Raw genomic sequence first — 19,207 nt, 5'->3', positions numbered from 1 at the left:
TCCTTTTCTCTCATGATACCTGGCACTGGCTGAAGAAGGACAAATGCTGTATCACAGTGGGGGAAGCCCTTGTCGTTCTTTCCCATTAGTAATTGGTAGAGACAATTTTCCCCTCTAGTGTCATTAACCAGAAGTAAAACAATACTCATTTTCCCTATCACTATGGTTTGCTTTTTCATTTTTATTTTCCATTTCTTTATCTTCTTTCTCCTCTTACCCAAGTTAGAATGTATCAACTATGTGCCGCAAATACTAGAAATGAGAAGTATTATGTGTATGGTGTCCAGATGGGAAAGTCTGAGAGCTCAGACATCTTCTACATTCACCACCCAACCAACAGTCACAGTATCCAGTGGGAAAACTTAGACACTCAACTGTGGGTCCTCCTTTTTAAAAAATTATTCTTACCAAAATATCTGTTTACTCAGTTTTACCACAGGTGGAAGTAAGATAAAAAATATGTGATGCCCCTTACTCCTTAGCTCATAGAAAGATGGAAAGATTAATTTTTCCAGTGACTGATACTTTGGGAAAATAAAGAAATGCAAAAATTGTCATATATTATTATTTTCTAATAACTACTGGACATACTCAGCAAGCAAATGCAACTAAGTATAATTAAGATTTAATGCAGAGAAAAACTAGGTTTTTTTTTTAAAGTTCTATTCATACTTTGGGGTAGCTACCTTGCATTTGTGAAAATCTATTAATCGATACGTATATATGTTCAAATGGTATATGTGATTTAAAACAATTGTATAATTATATTTAATCATATATGACTTGATTCTCTGGTTTCTCAATCCCTCTTGGTCCACTTCCCACAGACAGAAGCTTTTGCATTGGAGAAGTTTTACCGTTTCTCAGACATGGTAAATTGACTTTCTTAACTCTAAATAGAGGAATGTGGTCATCAGTAAAAAGCAGACAGCATATTCTGCACCACTGAGGCAGTGTTTGGTGGGGAAACATAGCCCCTTTCATATTTGAAGCCGAGCAAACACCATCCCCCTTCAACTAATAGGGTATTCTCTTTTTCTAAGAACTTCACTCTTGTCTTCCCTCACTCTATAAAAGGATATTTAAATATTGCCCTTAATTTTATCAAGAGAGTTATTTGCCTCCCAAGCAGGTGGGACTACAGGTATGTCCCATGGGAAAAAAAAAAAAAAGAGAGAGAGAGAGAGCTATTTGATTAGTCAAAATGATTTTTAAATATATATTAAAGAGAAATATATATATCTTGCAATAATCTTCACAGGAGAAGCAATCATATAGAATAGAGATATTAGTTTCAAAATAAGTGGGAAACTTATTCATACAAATTCTAAAAGCAGCTGCACAGGAGACCTCAAAATAAGGCAAAAGCAAATGCTTGTACAATCTACATGCTTCAGAACCCATCTTAATGTTAAAATATGTTGAGATTATTTATAGCAAGTGAACAATATTGTTTTGATAGCAGCACCCTTTGAAATTTTCAAATAAAAAGAGATCCCAATGACATATGTCCAAGTATAATGGCTAAGTAATCTAGAATAGATAGTATTAGTTCATAGGTGGTTTGACTTGTGGGCTCATTATATATAGTATGAAATAATTAAATATAAATCTACTGAAGCCAAGAATTTAGCCTGGAAAGTCAATACAAATAGTCGTCTTTACTAAACTAAAATAGCTGGAGTAAAGTGTGTTTAAAAGTAGCTCCCCAGATGATCCTACTGTACACTGCAGTTAAGGATCCCTGCAAGAGACATAATGTTAAATGAATATTGCAGTAATCTCAACTTCATAGCAGATTACCTAGACCCAGTATTATTTTAAAGTTTGCTTTAAAATAAATTTTGCTACTAAAATTACATGTTATTTACCAGCATCCCACTTCTCCCTTTGTTTTTCATCTCAGCAAAATAATTTCAAATGATCTATTTTACTTTTTTTATTTATTTTAACTGTAAATTTTTAATTACATGGAATTTGCATAATCTGATGTAATGTTGCAATATACGTTCATATATACACATATATGTATAAGACTACATAGTAGGGACTATCTATATAATTTCTCTTTGGAAGATCAACATACTATATCTCCAGTAACTAAACAGTTAATGTTTACAGAAACTATAGAATGAAAGTTATATATTCAATTAAATGTTGCTTTACAAAGGAACTCTGATGAAAAATCAGGCTTACCTCACAACGAATTCTTATTTTTATTAAAAAAAGCAATGTGGTAATATAAATGTATTCACTAGAAAGTATATGCATCCCATTTATTTTTTAAATATTATAAGCATTGGGCAAATTCGGGGGTGCTCACTTTGACTTTTTGAAAACTGTTTCCCTCAGCTAACAACTCTCTGGGCCGACCAAACTCATCATTTTTTTTTTAAACTATGTATTTGGCTTAGAAACAGTCTGAGCAATCTAAATCTTTAAATAAACGTAATCAAAATGAGTCCAAATGTTGGCCCTGTGTCCTTTATTATCATGAGTACTGGTTTACATGAATTTCTTCAGTGCTCTGATTTGGCAGAACAGGCAATGTACATAGAACAGTCTGATCATAGACAGTTTGTCACCACAGGGAACCTTCCATTAATGCAAATGTTATTCCTAGGGAAGTTTTAACTTGGCTTGGCATTGGCTTAGGCATTGTATACAATCTTTTGTACTTTTCTTTTTCCTCTCTAAAGGTACCAGAGAATCCTGTGTCTATTGTGAAAGAATCCAAGTTTGCTCTTATCTCCCTATTTCCCCACCCCACACTGCCATGGCCTGCTGTGTGCCGATTACCCACCGCACCATGTCCCGGATGCGCTCTCCAGTGCTGTGTGTATGTGGGTGTGTGCATGACATGAATGTATTGGGATAGAAGTTGCTATTCTCATGTATGATATCATTACTTTAGTCCTGGGGGCTTATAAAAACACACCAAGGTATCTTTGAACATGCTGTGTGTTGAGCAGTATGGATGAAATGGGATTGCTTTGATGCATTTCATGTAGCTTCCTCCAGAATGCAACATAATGATACGATGGTTTGCTGAGAAAAAAACACGTTCACAGGATATTCTAGTACCTCTGTTTTCCTACTTATCATTTATTATTATTTATATATGCAAATGAAATAGCAATAGATCATTAGTTCTACATTTAAGAAATCATGACCGAGTTTATGTTTTGTTAGGCACAATGGTTAGTTGTTTTTTTCTTTTAATACAGATGTCATTGACTGCATTTTGACTATCTGTATGGAAACTTGTAATTATTTTATTTACTTGTGTATTTATATGCTGTCTTATTTTAAAAATAATTCAAAATAACTTCTAAGGATAACAAATAATTGATTTTTCTGCCCTGTGGATTTTGTCAGCTCTATAGTCTTAGGACAAATACAAATATACATGTATACTATTTTGGTTGAAGATATTGAGGCTCCACGGTTGAAAGCAATATGGCATCTATATACACTAAATTACATCATAATCTTTCCATGCCATGTCAGTTTTGCTATATTCTAGAGTTCAGATATTCTTAAAATAGATGAAATATTTCCTACAAATTTCTTTCATACATATCTGAGGAAAAGTAGTTTCCCAATAATTTATACTCAAACAAAATCTATTTCAATAACTCTGATATCAGGGGTTAAAATTTCACCTTCTCAAGCATAACAAAAATTATAAGATTTTAATTATTTCCTGCAAACAAATATTCAGAGTTTATATTAAACACAACTATTTCTTAGAGCTATGTGTTCTCTGGAAATCTAGTCAGGACAATAATATCCAAAAGTAATATAATCTGTAAACTAAATTCACATGAGTTATGGTGACCTCCATCTCAAAGTTAACTAAAATAGAAATGCCACTTTTTTACATATGCCGTCTGTTGTAATATCTTATATCACTCTATAATTATGAGTTGGCACTGAAAGAATCGAACATATGCTAGAAATAGATATATAGATTTTTAAATAAGTCATTCCATTGATTTCTCATCTGTCTTCTAAAATATTTGTATTATATTTTCATAACATTTCATCTAAAACATTCATCTTTTTAAACGTACATTTTACCATTTATTAATCTCCAAACCATTTCTGAATCTAAATTCAATATGCCAAGCACAAACTTGGCTAATTAATAGCTAATTCAGATGCCATCTATAATAAATGCAAGGTTCTCCTGGAGTTAGATTTCAAAGAATTTTACGTTAACAACTGACTTGCAACTATAAAATATTTTTTAACCTCATCTATAATTGCATTCTTTTAAGCCATCCATTTTTAAGTGATATAGAAATGTGTATAGATGTATGAAAATGACTATTTTATTTTAGACTGATATTTTAGAAAAATAATTTTTAATTCATTCACACCTGTTATCTCAGATTTTTCTAAAGGATAATGATTTTTCCCAAGAAAATAAATCATTGTTATATTTATTTGCATTTTTTAAAAATCTACACATATTGAAACCATATAAATAGAAATTAATAACAATTCAGTTTGCCTTCCTCTGTTACTTTCCCATTTGACAATAAAGTTACAGAAAATTATTTACAAAAAGACCTTTGGAATAATCTGTTTAACACTTTAATTGTATAAAGAATGCCCCAAAGCTACCTACTAAGGGAGAAACATTAGAAAGAAAATAATGTGTTTAATACTATTATATCTTACAGCAATTCACATAATGAACACTCACACTGTCATAAATGCTTAATATTTTGTTCATATTCAATGGCAATCTTCATACCTTCACCATTCTCACATCCAAAAAGTTTTTGTTTTTATTTTTATTTTTTGTCATTTTTGAGGACTAAGAATAGGATAGGAAATTATTTCTTATCTCACATACATGTTACTATGTATTTCTACGTACAGTATGCATTTTATATAAATCAGTCTTTGGCATAATTCTCTAAATAAAAGGAAAGGTACTTAGAAAGTTTCACAATATAGTATTGATGCATAATTACTGAACTTTTTCTCTGTTCCAAATTTAGTGAAAAAAAATCTTCCTGTAAAAAGAATTGTATAGTAACCAAATGGCTTTTCCCATTCTTCATTGCCTACTCTTCTAACTTGCTTGAAGCGTAGTAATTTACTTATGAATAAACTATTTCTTTAATTTTATGTTTTTAATTAGCCATCTTTTTTAGACCATGTTTTAGTTGATTCCATTTAATCTTTATTACTACCTATATTTTGAGTTGTAAAGTGTGTTAATTTTATAACCATTAAATATTGGCTAAAACATAGTGTCTCTAAATCAAAAGTTTTAGGGCTTTGCTTTTTAACTCCTTGCTTTTTTGGCACGTAGCCGTTAGAATTTAAGCTGAATCTATTTCCTGAACATTGAAATATCTTAAAGAAATGTTTGAGTGCTAATTAGAATAAAGAATATCACTGTACATCTAAGCATAAATATACACATGATAATTTTATAACTGGGTTATTCAAAGCATAGTAATAAAATATTTAATGCATCTTCTAATTTAGTAATCTAATAATGATAAGCTTAGAGAAAAGCTTCATCTATGCTAAAAATTATTATTTAGGTGCAGCTTTTCAAAAAATGCAAAGAAGCCAGTCATTAAAGAAAAAAAAAAAAAGATCACTTGACCTTTTAATGTCCAGGGACCTTTGGTCTCTCTCATTCCCTGTCTTACTGGGAGTACAGACTAAGCCCTGTTCAAGAGTCTGCTCATTGCATCCCCACAGAACTGAGATCCTATTTCTGCAAGAGCCCTGATATGACTCTATGTGCCTTATCTCACGGACACACTTCAAATTATTTGCGTTTCATTGAACATATTTACAACTTTAAAGACTCCCTGATTGCAGAACTTAGATTTGCAAATATTCTAACAGTCATATGGCAAAACACATCTATTGTAACAGTAAGACAATGAGGCCTTGAGGGGTGAAGCGATCTTTTTAGTTTTGTACCGTTGGTTAACCTTTTAGTGTAACAGTGCACAAATGCAAGGCCATGTGGGGAACAGGCAACTGGGTAAGTCTACTTCACATAGTATTTTAGTGCTAGTTTGGTTACTGTGAGTTTAAAACATCTAAAAGTAAAATGATTCAAGTTGTTATTAGCATTTTTATTTCATATTGTGCTTTATGTAATTTCTATAATTATTATAATCAAAATAATAATACAATAATAACAATCTGCTTTGTCAGGTGTTTTATGTATTTTCTCTTACCCAAAAAACCCCCTCCTAGAATGGGTAGTATAATAATATTTTCCTAGAATAAGAAACCAAGAATCAGAGAGTGAAGTAATGAAACTAAGGTTATCCAGACTTTGCATGCCCTCAGCATCCCCCATTCCAAGTTCTGTTTGAGCTACAGCTCTGTGGGTGGATGGGATATGATATGTTCCTTCCTATGTTGTGCTCTTGGGCCATTTTATACACTGGCCATGTTAAAATGTGTTCATTTGCCTAATGAGATCTATTTGAGGGGCCCAAACTGATACAAAAATGCCTCCTTTCAAGCCCTTAATAGTATTTTCAGTTTTGGCTTTTGTTAAAATGTAAACAAAGCCCAGGATGAGATATCTGTGAATTTCTGCCAAAATCCACTGAATCCTCCAGGAGCCGTGGGCAAGGAACCTAAGCATTCCTCCATGTGTCAGCTATGTGTTAGCACTTGTCCTTGGGAGATTCAACCCCAAAGCAGTTTTAAAGCAGGTTTTCTCTTGTTGATACTCATGACAAGGCCTTGCCATCTAAATAGCTTCAATGGGTGACACAGGAATATGTCACAGTCCTGTCCACTGTGCCATGGCCTGAGCACCACCGTGGCTACATGCACGGCCAATCCAAGGCACTTGCCTTAGTACTCTAGTCCCCTTCTGAGCCAGCAACTTGGTAGGCATTATATGACCCAATTTAATTCTCCCCTGGAATTTCTATAAGGAACTGCATCTCCCACCATGGGATGTTCTTAACTGTGCATTTAACAAAGGCCCATTTGCCTACCCACAAGGCAAGGAAAGGCCACTGGCTAGATCCCAGGAGGTTTTAAATCTCCAGATATTGCTTTGAGGTCAAGAATCAATTCTTTTGATCTTGCCACATATACTGTCCTCAAGTCAGCTCAACATACAGACTTACCTTTGATTTTTTCAACTAATGCTATTCATACCACTGAGTGAACAGTGCCAGTTACAGTTAGGGTCCTGATCTTCCATATGGCACTTTCCACTGGTGAACTAGATGGCCTGTTTTTCCTCAGTGGGAAGAGAGACTTGAGTTCAGACCACTCTGGAGATTCCATCATTGGTCCCTGCCAGATGGCTTCCTTTACACGGATATGACACACTCCACCAAGTCATTCCCCTTGAGTTGTTCCTGAATATACCATTTTCATTTCATCAGGGAACTTGGATTGGAATGTCTTTTTGACATCATCCATGATATGGTCTCAGGCCTAACTATGCACTGATGTCCTTCAGATTCCTTCAGTCTTGGGGGCTATTTCCATCAGAACTAGAGAGAATGCCAGTAGCTGTTATTCAAATAGATTAAACCTGCTGGCAGCATCAGAGAATTGTCTAGTCTAGAACCTTAGCAGCCACCTTAGAGTGCCACTACTGAGCTTTTTCCAGAAACTCCCCTCTAGGTGTGTTTTAGTAGCAGATTCCTTCACAACTGGTGAATTTGAAGGTCCCATGGGGCAGCCTGGGCTACCGTGTGCCTCAGGTCTCTGACAGCTTGCCTCTGTTTCCCTTTGAAATTCAGTCTGTCTTCTAGTCACTTTATACAGCGGGAGCAACATAAATCCAAAATGTACCCACTAGATTTCAGTAGTTCTATAAGCTGTTTTTCCCATAGTGGTGTCCAGAAGAGATAGCAGCGTGTCCTTTGATGTTTGTGAATTGTATCTAGTGTCTCCAGATCAGGGTATTCCCAGAAAGTGGACTGATAGGGCTGGGCCTGGAATCGTATCTGGATTAATTAGCCACCTTTTACTTAGTCACAGGTGCTGAACACTACAGTTTCCAAACTCCCTGACTTTCTCCCTGGAGAGGGGAAACTACCATTTATCATTAAACAATTTACTTTTGACTGTGATCTGGACCGAATTGTTTCTTTTCAAGTTGTGGCAATATGCTGGAGAATTCAGGTTCCCTTGCGGGAGACAGTAAGATTTTAATTGTACCGCCCCACACGAAGGCATATTGTGTTTGGCTTTTTTAAATATTTGGGACTAAAAAGAAAGCATTAGTTAACTATAGCAAATCATAGCAGTCCCCTTTTTCCCGCTGAAACTCTTGGATAGTTTTCACCACCTCCAGCATGACAGAGGCAGTCGGGGGACTTCTTTAGTGAACACAAGCAGCAGATCCACCACGTTTTACCATGGGCCAGTCAGGCTGTTCTAGGGAGAATTAATGAGAACTAGCACCGCTGCCTCCACCCTTCCCTTAATCAGAGACGAGAGTTCCATTATCTTCCTGGAGTCCTGCATTATTTAATATTTACTACATAGAAAGATTTAGGCAATTCTAAGGGCTCTCATTTTACCTAATTAAAACTGGGCTAAGGATGACTAGCCCAAGATTAGGCTCAAGCCAGAAACGGCAAGATTCTCCATTTGTGTGCCACATCCTTTCCAATTACACATTTAGCCAAAGGCAATGCCACCTGCTGGATATATTTGACTCTCTTTTTTCCTAGCTACAGTTTTTAGTATGGCCATGATACCTTTGCCTCCTTTCCTGCTCCAGCACCTTCTCTTTTGCTCTTGATTGCCTTCTTATTCCTCAGCAGTATTAACATATATTTTGCTCTGGCATCAGGTAATCCCCAAAACCTGTGTTCGCTACCCCCGGCCATTCAACTTTAACCACAGCCTTAGAGCCTGGCTCAGAATTGGGCAAGGAGATCCTGGCCTTCAAGCCAGTCTTTTTCCGTTTCAACTGCCTTAACTGATGGAGGCAATTGAGCAACCCAGCAACCCGTGTCAGCGCCTTTTGTTTCCATTCCCCACTGGAACCATGAGACTTAACTTCTGAGATGAAAGGAACAGATATAACAGGGTTCTTTAGGAGAGGCAGCTGCAGAAACTGGAACAGACTTCCATCCTCCCAGCAGGCAATAATGTGCCAGGAAATCAGGAATCCTGTCCATTTTCCCTGTGTTCTTTTTTGTGTCTCAACAGCCACCTAAAGAGAGTTAATAGATTTACCTCTGGCCATGATCTTTCTTCTGAATAGCCCAGGATTTCTTGCCGTCAATGATACCCAGCATGACAGCTGCAAGAGTAAATAACTGTACCCATGAGTCTATAAACCCTCCTGCCTTCCCAAATGAGGGCCACATGCCTGAGGGACTCCTCTAACCAGTGTCTGCCAGAGCGTAGGTCAGAGGATATGGTTTGGGTAGGCTCATGTCACACTGTCTTATCGGCAGCCCAGGTTTGCTACTACACTTCACACATCTCCTCTTCTACAGAGGTGTTCTACTTCAGAGCAGTGAGAGATCCCATCAGTTTCGCTTCTCAGCTAGATTCACACAACTCTAGGCTTCACCATTGATATTATTATCCCTGCCAGTAATTCCTGAATTCCTTGCAACACTGCAGCAAGTTGGGGGTTAGCATTCATAACAAACATTACTTTGCATGCTGCAGTGTCCAAAAATATATTAGCTCCTAGGTCAATTGACCCAAATATCCGGGAAAGCATGGATTTCCCACATACCTACCAGCAAGTATCACGTCTCAGCACAGTGACCCAGCTCCTTTATATTAATACTATAATTTCTTAGTTTAATTTGGTAGCTACTAGCCACACATGGTTAGTTAGCACTGGAAATGCAGAGTCTGAATTGAGACGTGCAGTAAATATAAATACATACCAGATTTCAAGGACTTAGTATGAAATAAAGAATGTAAAATATCTCCTCGATTTTTACTACAAATAAATGTTAAAATATTTTGAACATACTGAGTTAAATTTTTTAAAAATTAAAATTAAGTTCACTTGTTTCTTTTTACCTGTTAAATATAGTTAATGTAAAATTTAAAACTACACATATCACCTCCCTTTGTGGCTCACATTATATTTTTATGGAACAGGGCTGCACCATAGTCACTTGTTTCCAGTGTCACTTGCCTGTGGTTCCAGAATATGGACATCAATGTTAAGTGTAATGTCGTTCCAAGTCCCAACCGGGCTTTTGTTTTCATCTCCAGCACAGGTCATGGAGCTGCTTGCTCTACTTGCTGTGTCTCTTTCCCCCAGGTGGTTTCAGTTCCATGCAGCTATTAATTAATAAGGAAATAAGGAATTCATTGTATCTTGAGCCTCTTTCCCTTCAGTTTTATTTCACTGATCATTCATCTGCCAATTCAACAGGGGATAAATCTGTGCCATCCATATTCCAATAGTAAGATTCAAGCCCAGTTATTTTATGCAGAGCTTTTGCTACCTAATACCCAGTTTGGATCAACATCAGATTCTTTTCAAAACTTTTGGCCATATGAGTCTGAATGGATCTGAAAGCCTGGTCAACTTTTACCACTGCTGAGACTTGAGAATCAAATTGTCATTCAGACTCTCCAGACACCAATAGGTTTAAACCTAATATTATATTTACTCAGCTCTATAGGAGGAGGTAAGGCAGGAGACTCATCAGCCCTAAATCATCTTCACTGCACAGAAACTCAGCAGTTTCTGAAGAGCATTGCTTCTTCTGCCCCCTCACCCACACAGCACATGGAGGTACAACTGCCATGGACAAAAGTCAAGGTGTGAATGATCACCTTGACACACAGTAGTCACAGCCGTTGTTTCGAACCAAACTTGTATACCATCTAGCCAGGTGGGCCAGGGGTCTTCAGGCCAACACACAGCTCCCCCAGTGCAGGTGCAGTCCTTCACACTAATAAGGTTAACGCCAATTCCCCACGTACTGTAACTCTTATTGTTTCTAAGGAAATGATGCTACACGAATCAGGGGTCATTCCCAGCAGTCCCATAACAGCCCAGGCCAATGTTACTCTTTATTTACAGTCAGTTATGTGGAAAGACACAACTGAGAAAAAAATCAGTTGTTTGCTGTGTTCATTTTAAGTGGATTATCTCTGTTTTGAGATGAGCAGCTGGTGTCTTTAAAGGTTTTAAAGGAAGTTCTCCAGAACAGAGGGTTTGAAAGGTAGTAAATGAATTCTGCTTTACTAAACACATCTGCTAGAATCCTGAAATCTTAGCATTTTAGTAATGAATTTCCAAAATGCTTCAACTAATATGTCAACACCTCATTGTAAATGCTCATTAAGAAGCTATCTTTTGTCCTATTCTCTGACAGATTTATTTAAACACATGCACTGATATAGTTTAAGAACCTATTTTATACTTTAACATTCAGCTGATTTGCACACAAAATAGTACAAATTACCCAGTGACCTGTGTTTTCCTTCCAGCATGCAAACACCAGCATGATTTGCTAAATTATAAGGATGCTATTTTAGCACTTACATAGGAATAGTTTAATCCCTAGTATATCTACTTTTTTCCAAGATACAGAAAATATAAAGCAAACAATAAATTTGCCTTAAAATTTTCGTGGAAACCAAAGAAATGGTAGTCTAAATAAACGTGCTTATTAAAAAGTACTAGAAAATAATTGATTTACAATTTTTGTAAGATTATAACAGTAATCACAGGTAATTTGGATTGTCAGCTTTTATTTCAAATGTGTGTCCTCAACATTCAATTGTTTATATGTCTTCAGCTAAAATCTTTTCCACTAATTATATGCTTTTGTTTTTCACATGGAATTACCTTACTTTCATAACTCTCAAAAAAACTATTTTATACATTACTGAATCAACTTTGGTCATCTTTTCATTTTTAGAATCCATAATAATTTCTATTTTTCACTTTCATATTTTACAATATACTGTTCATTGAGCAGCTACTTTCATAGACCCCAAATAATTTTCAAGAGTTGGAGCCAGTTAATTATGTTTTATAGTACTATGACAAAGTATTATCATAGGAGAGATTTGACTTTATAAAATGTCTCATTTTTTAAACTTTCAATTTTAGTAGCAAAAAAACCCTTCTTCATAGATGTAGCCATCTACTGTTACATTCTAAACAAATGTGTTAAATTATTCATTAACAATTTTCATTATAAATTATTAAATATTTTATTCCTCTATCATGACCACATCTCATTTATCATGTTTATTAAATAATTTTTTCTTTAAATTTTAGTTTTCATTTACATTCATGGAAAATTCTCTTCAATTTGCTACATTTGAAAGTAATGATACTTTTTAGAAGAACATAATACGTTATAAATAATAAGCTTATAAGTTTATTTCTTTAACATGAAATAAACTTCTGTAAAATTGCATTCATAATTTCAACCAAACCAATGTGCCTGAAAAGTAACTGTATATAAATTAGAATACATGACTATCTTACAGATTTTCCAAAAAGGTTAGTGTAAAACAGAGAAGTAGCATAAAGTGAGGATAACAAAAACCAAGCGATGTTATTGAATTAGAATGTATTTTCCAAGGAAGTAATTTAGAATTGCAGGAAACAAGCATTAAAAATTTGGCCTCCATGAAAAAGAAAAATTCAGTCAATGATGCTGGTATTTTCCCCTTTGATATCACATATTTACCACAATGCAGAAAAAGACTAGTAAATGAACATATATAACACGATATCCCAATAGCTTTTTGTCTTGGTCTTTTTATTTAGATATTCTAGCAATATGTAGACACTGTCAGAATTTTAGTTTTTTTATTAAAACATATCTTTTAAGAGATTCATATTTATTAATGGGCACCCTCTATGATGTAGCGGGAATAAATGAATAAAACTTCAATAGGGAAAAAAGCAACTCATCTTTATATGCTTCAGTTATCTTTTTCTTATATTAAACATTGACTGTGAGATAAAACTTAAGTTATGATTCTGAAATGCCTGTTATACATGGTCTATTCTGTTACTAAAGGGATTTCTTACATTTTTCTTTGCCAGGATGATGAGGTAAGGGAAAGTCGATTCAGCTTCACAGCCTATGGAATGGGACCATGTCTACAAGCAAAAGACGGTGTCACGCCAAAAGGCACAAACCTTCCTGTCCAGGTAATGCCAAAAAGCCCTGATGAAATGAGGAAGGTCTTTATCGACCGGGCCAAGAAGATTGACACCATCTCTCGAGCCTGCTTCCCATTAGCCTTTTTGATTTTTAATATTTTCTACTGGGTTATCTATAAAATTCTTAGGCACGAGGATATTCATCAGCAACAAGATTAAGTCTCTGGAGGCATGCAAGTGCAAACGGTCAATTCAGAAGACAGCTTATTTGCCATAGGGGTGTGTGTATGTGTGGGTATGTGTGTGTGTGTATGTGTGTGATATACAAATGATGATCACTGTATTAAACAACATAAGGAAAAGGGTTGTATTTTGATTTGCTATGCAAAGTCATGAGACAGATTAAGATTCTTTTCATGGATACAAAATATATATTATGGAATTCTATTTCATATTAATTCAAGATGATTTGTTTTTTCACAGTAAATCATTTATGTGGAAGCTTCACTGCCAACAAGTATATATGTTATATAATATCACGTAATAGTAGACATGAAACTACTTTTGAATTTCTTGATTTTTAATTCAATGCTACTAAATCCTACAAAGGCAAAATTTGCACAGTAAATTTTATGAAAGGAAAAGGGGGATATGATGAAAATAAAAATCAACAGCTTGAGATGTAAAGCTATTTCCTTACAATGTACTTAAAAATAGGAAAATAATCAGTTAATTCAGTGGAAAACTCACACATATTAATAGAGGATTGTATATACAAACACTATAGAACCAACATATGTAATTATAAAAATTTTCAAATTAGAAGATAAAATAAAGGACTTATATTGTTTAGAATACTAAGCTTAACTGTTTAGAAGATCAAATTTCCCTTTATGCAAATTTAAAACAAATAACATAAGAGATCATGTTACATACAAAATCTACTTTTCTTAAACTCTACATCTCTAGGAATGAAGGTGGAAATACTGAAAACAACTGTTTTTAAATAAGTGTTATAGCTATATATTTTTAATTATTGCCAAACACTGAAAAATTCAAGCCAGCACCTTTGTTTTTGTTAGATTTTTAATAGCTGCTTAACTGTCAGTATGTGATTGTGTTTAACGTTTTGATGTAATTAAACAAAGTTCAGTAAGACTTTTATATTTCAGTTTAGATTGAGACTTTAAAATTCAATGGGATTAAAGTATTTACATTTGGATAAAAATGAATTCAAGGAAAACAAAAATGAACTCATAAAAGATGTTTTTAATAAGAACAGTTTTCCCATCAAAGTTATATGGGTTCAAACTCCTATCTCCAAAAATATAAGGAGGGAAAGTTTTAATTCTAAGTGATATAAGTAACTCATTTCTATAAAGTGAGGATTGTTTTATATATCTGAATTAATGATTTCAAAATATAAGCCGTTCACAAGTTGTGAATAATTTTAAATGAAATTTTTACATAAAATTTCTCCATGACCCTATGGGATTATATCAACTATAATGGGGCATTAACTCGTTTTGTGCAGTGTAATCAGGTATAAATGTACGACAGAGTTCTTGGTTAAATTGAACCAGACTCTGATTCTTTTTAAGTTTTGCTATTATATTTTTTAAAATTATTTTTACCACTAATTCTGTATTTGAAAAAGCTTTAAAATGCTTTTTAAATATTTTAATTGGTCATTTGCACTAAATGGAAACTCAGTATACCAAATTATTCACAGAGAAAAGTGTAAACATTAGAACAGTTAACTCAGATGTAAGATAGAAAAGTAAATCAGTTCTTGAACCAGATGGTACTATTTTCTGACCTTCCACCACTCTCAAACTAAAAGCAAAAACTGCCATTTAAAACTATAAAGTTTTCAATGTTACTGAACTGGAGCTTAGCCTATTGTAATTTTTAAAAATATCTATTTAAAACATACATTCAGCAAAATACATTTTGCTCCTAGTAAAAATCCAAACTCTCCTCCTTTATAAATAATTTGAAACACTGTAAGGAAAAAAATATCACCATGTTTGGCATCATATGCAAGTGCCACAACTAAAATAATATGTTACTATGTACTTTTCTTACTTTGAGGCCTGTTCATCCAAAAGTTAAATATATGCTTCTTCATTTAATGTGTATGAACCAAAACCATGGAAATATCTTCTTGTACTGAAGATTAGAGCAAGACATGTTGTTTGTGCTTCCTGAGAATTAGGAAATGTTGATGTAATGATAAACTACATTGTCTCAATATGTCTCTGAAATACTTTAATACATTATCCTACTTTACATATCTTATTTAAAAATTTTTCCAACATTGCTTAAATTAAGTGAATTCTGCCATAAACAAACAGAAATATAATAAACATAAACATGCATACTTCCAAAAGACACTCACAGACATCACTTGTTTTCACATTTGAGGATATTAAAAATGGCTCTTTTAAATCTGAAACTTGGAACGTAAAAATGCCAACCATGAGACAATTTGTCAACAATGGTGTTGGTACATTAGAATTCTGTCTCAAAGTACTATACTTTCCTTAAGCATAATTTCCTTTTCCCATTATACTTGTTACTGTCTTACTGCACTAAGAAAATATTACAACAGCTTTACTCACAAGGCAACAGTGACATGGCAAACAGTGGCTGAATCCAACATGTTTAAAGGAACATACCTCCTCTAATGAACTCTTATAGACCCCTTAAAACTGGAAAACTACATTGTAATTAGCAACCTGAGATAGTATTTGCCTCAGTAAGCCCTGTATCAAACCAGAATATTTCAAATTAAACCAACCACAACACTATTAATGATAAGAAATTAAAAATGTGTGCATATACATTAACTACCATTAGCTGGAATTCCAATGTAGATGTTCTGAAGTATTTTGAAACAGCCACATTATAAAATATGGGATTTTTGTGCAAGCAGTTTATATCACTTTTTAAAAGAATTATGGATCTCAATCATTGAAATATTTGGTTCCATGGCATTTTTAGGAAATCTTGTGCCTTAGCATATATGTGCCCAACTTCCTTTTCTTTCCCCCAACCATTAAAATTGGACTTAAACTATAATGGGGACCTAGAACTTTCTTTACTTCTTAAAATCTTCTTAGATTCCAGATGCACTGTATAAGCAAGAAAGCCAAGGGTCCTTACAACTTCTCTGTCCTTTCTAGAAGTTTCTCCATGACACCTGGAGAGCCCATCTAACTCTCAGCCCCTATATTAGGGATCATTATGGCTGCTCATCTTATTCTAGAATGAATTCCTATTCTATTGGTATATTCTAATAACCTTTATCTCAATTTTGAATTTTAACTGATTGAACATCTACATATCCTTAAGACATTAATACATCTATTAGTTTATGAATGCCTAAGATCTTATGGAATATAATGGAAATTTTAGAACAAAATGTGAAAAAAATAAGCCAAAATGTTTAACAGAAGCAAGCAAGCTGTTAACTACTTTAGTACTCTGTGCAATGTAAGTAGTTATGATATTTGGAGAAAATTTAGGTTTACCTTTCATAACTTATACATCCCTTTTGCTTAGTATCTCTCATGCCATTTAAAAATATATACTTTTCTATTCTTCTTAACATGATATACCTTAATTGCTAGTTACTTGGGAGGATTGAATATTATATCAGCAGCTAAATTTTCCTTTCATCTATAAAGTACACATTCCATGAAATGGACTTGAGAGAATTTGGGACTTGCCAAAATTCAAATAGAAAATATTTTCAATATTTTGTAAATGGGAAACTAGGAAATCGGCAATAGTGTAATTCAGAGGTATCCCTAACCACAACTTACAGCACTCTAAGAACAAAACTCTGAGAATGAAAATATGTCTAATGACCTTTAGATCATTAACAATCTTTGAAGTCATGTGTCCTATTCCAAAATAGATTACACACAGGTTGCAACACAGACAATAGCATAAACTGTCAAAATTTATCAGCATGTACAACCTGTATTTCTCATCTAGTTGATGTTGACCTAGTAAAGTATAGGACAATTCCAAGTATAAAACAATCTGGTGCTTTTTAATACACTATGTTAGAAGACAGTGTATATGGACACACAAATTCTCTTTTGGTTGAATGCAAATAAAATCTCCATAATATCCATTGCACTTTTATTTCTGTGTAAGAGACAGCTCCCTCACTAGATATAATATATTGGTTTTTATTTTTTAATCATGAACTACAAAGAGTGGTAAAATATATCAATCTCATTTTATTTTCATTATCATATAAACTTTGCATGAATAAATAGTGCATACTATAAACTGTATTAATTTAATTAACTTTAAGCTTAAGCTTTTATCTCAGCCCCAACTCCTCTTTAAAAACAGTGATACTAAAAAGTGAGCTTCCACAGGGAGACAGCTGGTATTCTAATTACGTAAAAAGTAAGGTGATGCATGTTCTTCCTTAACAAAGATCCTTACAGCCCATGTATAAAATATGACTTCCTACAATTTAAAAATAACTAGGGCAGGGAAAATATCCTGGAGAAGCTTCTCCCAGAAACCAGGTCAGTAGCTAGAAGATCTTACCTGATTTTTTGATCTATATTTTCCATCTTAATGCTGTCTTCATCTTTCTCATTTTCTTTACACGTGCGCGCACACACACACACACACACACACACGCATACATACATACAATTATATGTTGGTAATGGGATAATTCTTTCAAATTAAAAATACAAAGGGAGTCAACCTTATTGGGAAAAGGTCCATAATCCTTTTTACAATATTTTATAATATTAAGTGATTCCTGGTAGAAAATATGAACAGTACCGTCATTTAATTTGGCCATCTTTTAATCATGAAATAATATTTTGCCTCAAAAATACACAAAAAAAGCTATCTGGATCAAATATTTTCTCTAACCCTTAAAATGGAATTCTAAAACGTTCTTTGGACTGTCTTTGAAGAGTGACTAAATATTTGGCAAACAGTTCTTCCAAAAGACAACTAGCAATACTGGGTGACTTTGCAGTGTCTTAACGGGTAGTTTTCTCAGTACTTTTTATGATTCACAAATAAGCAAAATAAGAGGAGAATTTTAAAGGTGATGGAACATTATTTTTTAAAAAGTGGTTCTGAACGCTGGGTGTATATTGGAATCTCTTAGATGTTTTTAAAAATATGTACATGCTTGGTGTCTAAAATAGAAGATTATGATTCAATCATCAACTAAACACATATTCGCTGAGCACCTTAGGTGTGCCTGGTACTGTTCTAAGTGCTAAATTCACTGTCTCTTGAGTAACACATAAAAAATTCTGGGTTACTGACAATATTTCACAAGTGAGACAACTGACATGAACATATACAAGCCTATTCTTTTAGTAAGATTCAATTTAACACTTTTATAATTTTATAATTTTTTCTTTCTTCAAGCAATCCATTTTAGTTGTCTCTCATATTTATTCTTAGAATTAAAAATAAACCTTTGAGGTGTTTCAGTTCTGATTTTCCTCCCAATGTCAGAATCTTCACCATTACATTGTTCACATTCTCCTAACACCCCTGTAGCAATGGGTAGCTCATTCCTCTGAAGGCAGCCTGTTCATTGTAGCATAGCTCTATATGATAAAAATGTTAACCTTCATCAAGAAATGACTTTTTACTTCCTAAAATAACAAATAAACCTATTCCATTCCAATAAGACAGCCCATAATATACTTTCTCTTATCTGTGTTTAAGCACAATCAATATCCTTTTTCAACCCCTTATCAGTACAATGTGATGATATAGTTCCAGGTTTATAAAATAATGAAATATAAAATTAATTGTCTACATGAGAAATAGAAATTTCTATGTAAATTATTTCCAGTAATCTTAAATGTCTTGCTATAACTTAGCAATACCCTTAGATTAAATATTTAAAAATTCATTTCAGATATGAAGATATTATATAAAGCCATAGAAAGTAATATGAATTTTAAAAACTGCCAAACAATACATATTTTTAGAGTAAACTATAATAAAAATGCAATGAATTGATTAAGTGGTTTTATTTAAATAGTCGATTTTTCTCTGGGGTGGTTTTAGCAAAGGTGCCTTTGGGCAGCCCCACTTATG

At 33.8% G+C, this 19,207-nt stretch overlaps 1 protein-coding gene across 1 annotated transcript in view; it reads left to right on the top strand.

Annotated features, from left to right (window-relative positions):
• Positions 1 to 13,312, top strand: part of GLRA3 (glycine receptor alpha 3) — a 124,539-nt gene extending 111,227 nt beyond the window's left edge. Inside the window, exon 9 of the mRNA XM_069493347.1 lies at positions 13,034 to 13,312. Within this exon, the coding sequence (XP_069349448.1) occupies positions 13,034 to 13,312 (279 nt within the window). The remainder of the gene's footprint in view (positions 1 to 13,033) is intronic.
• The last annotated feature ends 5,895 nt before the right edge of the window (positions 13,313 to 19,207 follow it).

This window comes from Eulemur rufifrons, chromosome 18, assembly GCF_041146395.1.
Source record: "Eulemur rufifrons isolate Redbay chromosome 18, OSU_ERuf_1, whole genome shotgun sequence".
NCBI classification, from domain to species: domain Eukaryota; kingdom Metazoa; phylum Chordata; class Mammalia; order Primates; family Lemuridae; genus Eulemur; species Eulemur rufifrons.
The sequence above is the reverse complement of the archived record's forward strand: the minus strand, read 5'-3'. Positions and strand labels throughout refer to the sequence as shown.